Source organism: Propithecus coquereli, unplaced genomic scaffold (assembly GCF_000956105.1).
Source record: "Propithecus coquereli isolate 6110/MARCELLA unplaced genomic scaffold, Pcoq_1.0 Scaffold589, whole genome shotgun sequence".
Taxonomy (NCBI): domain Eukaryota; kingdom Metazoa; phylum Chordata; class Mammalia; order Primates; family Indriidae; genus Propithecus; species Propithecus coquereli.
In genome coordinates this window covers 723,514-729,463 of record NW_012151829.1, presented here as the reverse complement: position 1 = coordinate 729,463, position 5,950 = coordinate 723,514, and the positions used below count along the sequence as shown (strand labels likewise).

The 5,950-nt window shown below is 39.6% G+C and overlaps 1 protein-coding gene across 2 annotated transcripts in view; it reads left to right on the top strand.

The window, feature by feature from the left end:
• CD58 (CD58 molecule) overlaps positions 1-5,950 on the top strand; it is a 46,826-nt gene that overhangs the window by 35,907 nt on the left and 4,969 nt on the right. For both annotated transcript variants that reach the window (XM_012658467.1, XM_012658466.1), the window contains exon 4: positions 2,850-2,940. In XM_012658467.1, coding sequence (XP_012513921.1) covers positions 2,850-2,940 — 91 coding nt within the window. The remainder of the gene's footprint in view (positions 1-2,849; positions 2,941-5,950) is intronic.

Sequence of the window (5,950 nt, the reverse complement as noted above, 5' to 3'; positions counted from 1 at the left end):
CAAACAATGATATAAAACCATTAAAATTATCATATCGTTTTCAAAGCAGAGTAACCTGTTGGAAAAGCAAGTATATTTTTCCAGAAAAAGTGCAAAATGAGTTCCAATTTTTAACTGATGGATTTGGTCCCTGAAGACAGAGAAAAGACCAGAACCATAGTGGTGTTACTCAAACCAGCATGGTTGGCACAAGTCACACAATTGCAAGAAGTTTTTAAAACTACCTGCAAAGTTATAATAGTTATACTTGGAACAAATAATAAATAAATACTAATAAATACTCAAGTGACTCCTAAATTTCTGGCCCGAACATCTGGATGAATCAAGTTACCATTACTGAGACTGGAAAGGCTGGGGAACAGTAGATGTGTGGACAAAATAAAAAGTTTGGTTTTGACATGTTAAGTTTGAGATCCTGTTAGGTTTCAAATGGAGACATCAAATCAAGTAAGGCACTTAGACTTATGAGTCTAGGTCTTTAGTGAATAGTCAGGGCTGGAGACATAAATCTGGGCATAATCAGGGTATAGTAGGCACGTGAAGCCATGGGACTAGATGAGGTCACCTAGAGTTGATATCAGAGAGAGTTGTACTGGGACTGAGTCTTGGGGACTCCAGCATTTAGAGGCTGTTAAACGGAAGAGGCTCCAGCAAAGGAAGTGAAAGGGTGAAGCAGAAAGAAAACTCTGAGAGTGTGTTATCTGAGAAGCCAAGTGAAGAGGGCATGATGAACTGCCAATGCAATGGACAGGCCAAGAAGGAAGAACAGAGAATTAAGAACTTGTGTTATTATTGTTATCCTCTCCCTAAATATCTGTGGTCTATCTCAAAGATGCCAGCATCTGGCATCATCCCATGGAAGAGAGCTTTTTGGAAAGAATTGTATCAATTCGAATTAAATTCATCTGCATAAAATTGAAGAAAAAACATAGCATGGCTTAAAAGTGAAGATTACTTCTTTCACATTAAAAAAATGGAGCTAGGTAGCCCTGGGCATATTGCTGCTTTATGAAGTTATCAGAGACCCAAGTGCCCTCTGATTCCTGCTGCCTTCCCCGGGCTATGGCTGCCAGAGATTGGCCAGCACATTGAATTTCTGGCAAAAGGGTACAAAAAGTGGAGAATGGCAAGCTTATCCTTCTTTGGAGACTTTTGAGAAATACCGTTTAACTCTTCTTACATCTCATTGCCCAAAATTTAGTCACATGTCAAACCTAGCTACAAGAGAGGCTAAGAAATTAATCTTTTAGTTGAATGGTATTGTGCCCAGCTGAAAATCTGAATTTTGTTACTAAAGAGGGGAGAATGGATTTTCGGGGGGCAACTGGCAGTTTCTGGCCAGAGTCCTCTCAAATCAAACCAGTTGGTGACATGACTGCCTATTTGTTCCTAAGAAAATGGAAGAGTGTGCATTTGTATTCTTATTCTCATTTGTTCACTCACTTTTCTCTCTACTCTACCCTCCCCTCCCATGTGCACATCATACTTGCTGTGAGTGGCTTTTCCCCCGTCCCTTAGCAGTGCGTTGTTAATATTTTCACATATCCTTAAGTATTCTGCTTTTGGATTTTCAATAGCTGGATAGAGACCACCTCATGACCATACCATAGTTTTCTGTTGAGGACATTTAGGTTGTTTTAGCTTTTACGGTATTGTAAGTAAGGCTTCAGTAAATATCTCTGTACCTCTTTGAGGTATAGAGAAGGGCACATCATTGATAATTTCTACAGGATAACATCTTAGAAATAAAATTACAGAGTCAAAGAATATTAATAAAGATACTAATAACATCTACTCAATAGGTAAATGGCAACATATAACTACTGTTTCTTAAGGGGCAACTACTCTACGAAATAGGTATGTTTATTAGTCCCATTTATAGTTACCCTATAAGGAAACTGAGGCACTAAGAGGTTAAGGCACTTGCCCAACATTGTAATGATTTAGTGAGACTATAGGCACATCACTTAGCACAATGCCTAGCTGCTTCATGAGAAATATTTTTAAGGCTTGTCATATACAACTGCCCAACTGCCCTACCAAACACATTATGCCAAGTTATGCTTCCACTGGCAGTGAAGGACGTTCAGAAACAGGCCTTCTTGTGGAATATCTGCTTCTTTTAATAAATAACACGGGGCCTCGTATGTATCAACCTTGTGCCTGTAAGTTCACTTAGAAATACTTGATTCTTGTTATTCACAGTAGTTATGTTCTATAAAGACATCTTGAACACTGAAATAGTATTGAACCATCGTTCCTAGGGGAAATGCAGGGTCAGGTTCCTGTGAGCCTCTGGTCGAAACATTTTTGTTAGTGATCAGTTCTTAAACTTCTTTTATGTGTGTTTCTGTTTAAAGACATCTTAATATATATTGTTGATTCATTAATATTGAATTCACAGCCAACAGCACTATAACTCATGCCTACGTGAAGCTCATCCAACACATGTATTTTCTCCAAAAGGCAGGTCACAGCCTTCCTGCATGTAGGAATACTGGTCTGTATTTCACTATGCTTAGGGCCATTTTAAACAGTGAAATTACCAAAAAAATATAAAAATGCAAAATCATGCCACTAAATAGACAGAAAATAGGACACTTGTTTGCAGTAAAAGAGCTGAAACAAGAAGGCAGCCTTGTTCCACCTCAGCTGGGAACGTGCACATCAGGTGACACATTTTTTGCCACTGTGCTGCCTGAAAATGACTGCTGTGGGTATTGATTTGGGGATTACAAATAAATTTTAGCAATAAGTCCAATGGCAAGTAGGATCTGCAAATAAGGAGGATCAACTGTATCTCTGTTTTGGTCAATTCAACCAGTTGAATTTCTTTTCTTTTTTTACAGGTGTTTCAAGGGGCAGGTTTCCTCTACTTTTATCAGTGGCGTTTGTAGGGGCTCTTGTATCAAGTCTTTCTTTTTTCTGTTTGGCTAAAAGGTATGTATGCTTTTTTAAAAAAAATTAGTTTTCAAACTTGGATTTGTTTTTCAGAGGCCAGAATATAGTTTGAAAATGAAAACAAAGTCTGAAATTTTAGACATTTGAAAAGAAGGAAAAATTTTTTTTGTTTTACTTGTTGTCTGGGGTTGCTGAGCGTGCCAGGTTTCTGTATCATCTTTTTTTTTTTTTTTTTTTTTTTTTTGAGCCAGAGTCTTGCTCTGTTGCCTTGGCATCAGCCTAGCTTACAGCAAAAATCAAACTCCTGGGCTCACGGGATCCTCTTGCCTCAGCCTCCCGAGTAGCTGGGACTACAGGTGATCACCATCATGATCAGCTAATTTTTTTTGTTTATTTGGGGTCTCGCTCTTGCTCAGGCTGATCTCGAACTCCTGATCTCAAGGGTCCTCCCACCTCGGCCTCCTAGAGTGCTAGGATTATAAGCATGACACAGCACACCTAGCCAATTCTGCATTATCTTAAGTGGAATAAATCCTTGGGCCCCAGAGAACTTTACAGGCCTGGGAACACAGCCTTAATATCCCTGGACCTGTTTCATGGCCTCCTTTTATCCCTGGTGCACTTCAACATATAGTTATACTTCTTGTCTCCAAGCCAGAGTTTGCTAAAGACCTCTTTCTCTTGGCTGCCTGTATATTAGAATGTCCATGTCTTATAGCCTAGGTGGGGCTCCTGAGTAGGAAAGGAGGTTTTTGTTGAGTTGAGTGACTTTAAGTGGGTAATAATTATGCTGATATTACTTCCTGAGCCTTTCTCAGTCCCCCAGACATCTTGGGCCAGCCACACATCTTAGAGAACTAGTGACCTGTTCCCAGCCTGCTCTTATCTGGTGACAAGGAACCTCTCTCAAGTCCAAAGGACATAGGCCGGGCGCAGTGGCTCACGCCTGTAATCCTAGCACTCTGGGAGGCCGAGGCAGGTGGATCGCTCAAGGTCAGGAGTTCAAGACCAGCCTGAGCAAGAGCAAGACCCTGTCTCTACTAAAAATAGAAAGAAATTATCTGGAAAACTAAAAAAATATATATAAAAAAATTAGCCGGGCATGGTGGCACATGCCTGTAGTCCCAGCTACTCAGGAGGCTGAGGCAGTAGGATTGCTTGAGCCCAGGAATGTGAGGTTGCTGTGAGCTAGGCTGATGCCATGGCACTCACTCTAGCCAGGGCAACAGAGTGAGACTCTGTCTCAAAAAAAAAAAAAAAAAAAGTCCAAAGGACATGGACCAGGCTATAAATTTGAAGAGTAGATGTTCTTGATGCCTCAGTAGTGTATCAGCCTTAATCAAAAGGAAATTTGCTAGGCTAATTCATCACTCCCATAGGGAATGTGGAAGGTAAACTTTCTATAAGGTCATAGCATCTAACATCCATGTTATTTCACACTTGTGTCTTGAGTCAAGTTGCAAACTAGATTCCAATTCACTAGCCAAATGTTTCTTATTTAAATATAACATTTAATTAACTAAAACTAAATTTAAAATTCATTCCTTAGTCATACTATCCACATTTCAAGTGCTCAGTAGCAATAACTAGCTAGTAGCTAGCCTATCAGATAGCCCAGATAGGGAATAATTTTATCATTGCAGAAAGTTCTCTTGGTCAGTGCTAACATAGACTATTTTGGGATATTAGTGCTAGAATCTAATTTCCTGAGGATGCCATTTTTATATTATAAGTTGCAACTACCATGAAGAACCCTAAGTATTAGATCATTAAATATGAAATGTCCAATTTTGAATCAAAAGTGTAGTTTATTATATCTCAAACAAGAAGCTGTACAATTAATCAAAATATGTGCCTACATTGTCAACACAATTTTGCCATCTTAATGGTAGCTTGTTTATGCCAGCAGCGAAGAAGCCTAGAGAGTGAGTGGCAATGAAATCACAAAAGGCTTTTCCACAGCTTGTTGAGAATTGAATATTTTTCCTTGCAAGAAGTGATCCAAAGCCTGGAAGAAGTGGTAGTCAGTTGGTGCAAGGTCTGGTGAATACGGTGGATGACAGAGAGTTTCCAAGAACAAAGAACGCTGCTGTAGTTTGACTAGTATTGTTTGTGCAACATGTGGTCAAGCATTGTCTTGCAAGAAGATTGGCCTGTCTCTATTGACCAGTCTCGGCTGCTTACTCGCAAGCTTCCTCATCATTTAGTACAATTGGTTGCAGTAGACATCCGCTGTAGTTGACTGACCAGGTTTCATGAAGCTATCATGGATAATACTGGCATTAGACCACCAAACAGACACCATTAGCTTTTTTTTGATGAATATTCAGTTTTGGACTGTGTTTCAGCACTTATTCTTTGTCCATCCCTTGTGCTGAATGCTTGGATTGTCAAAAAGAATCCGTTTTTCATCACACGTAACAATATGGTGTAGAAATGGTTTGCCTTTATGTCATGACAGCAAAGAAAGGCAAGCTTTGAGACGATTCCTCTTCTGACACTGGTTTAATTCATGCAGTACCCTTCTATCCAGCTTCTTTACCTTGCCCATTTGTTTCAAATGGTCCAATACTGTTGGAATAGTAACGTCAAACCTTGCTGCTAATTCACGCGTAGGTTGAGATGGATTCGCTTCCACTACAGCTTTCAGCTCATCATTATCCACCTTGGTCTCAGGTCACCCACGTGGCTCATTTTCAAGATTAAAATCCCAGAAAGAAACTTCTCAAACCATTGACATATTGTGCGTTCATTAGCCAGATCCTTCCCAAACACTTTGTTGATATTTCAAGCTGTCTGTACTACATTGGTTCTACAACAGAACTCATATTCAAAAATAACATATTTTTGAGTTATCAGAAGTCAAAAATTTTGACGTTTGTCCATGGTTCCACAAAAATTGCTCTAAAAAATGTGAAGGATTATCACAAGCCAAAATGTGCATTTGCAAGACTGAGGATGTACCTTCACAATAAAAACAAAACAAAAATTGTCAAAGTGGGCCGGGCGCAGTGGCTCACTCCTGTAATCCTAGCACTCTGGGAGGCCG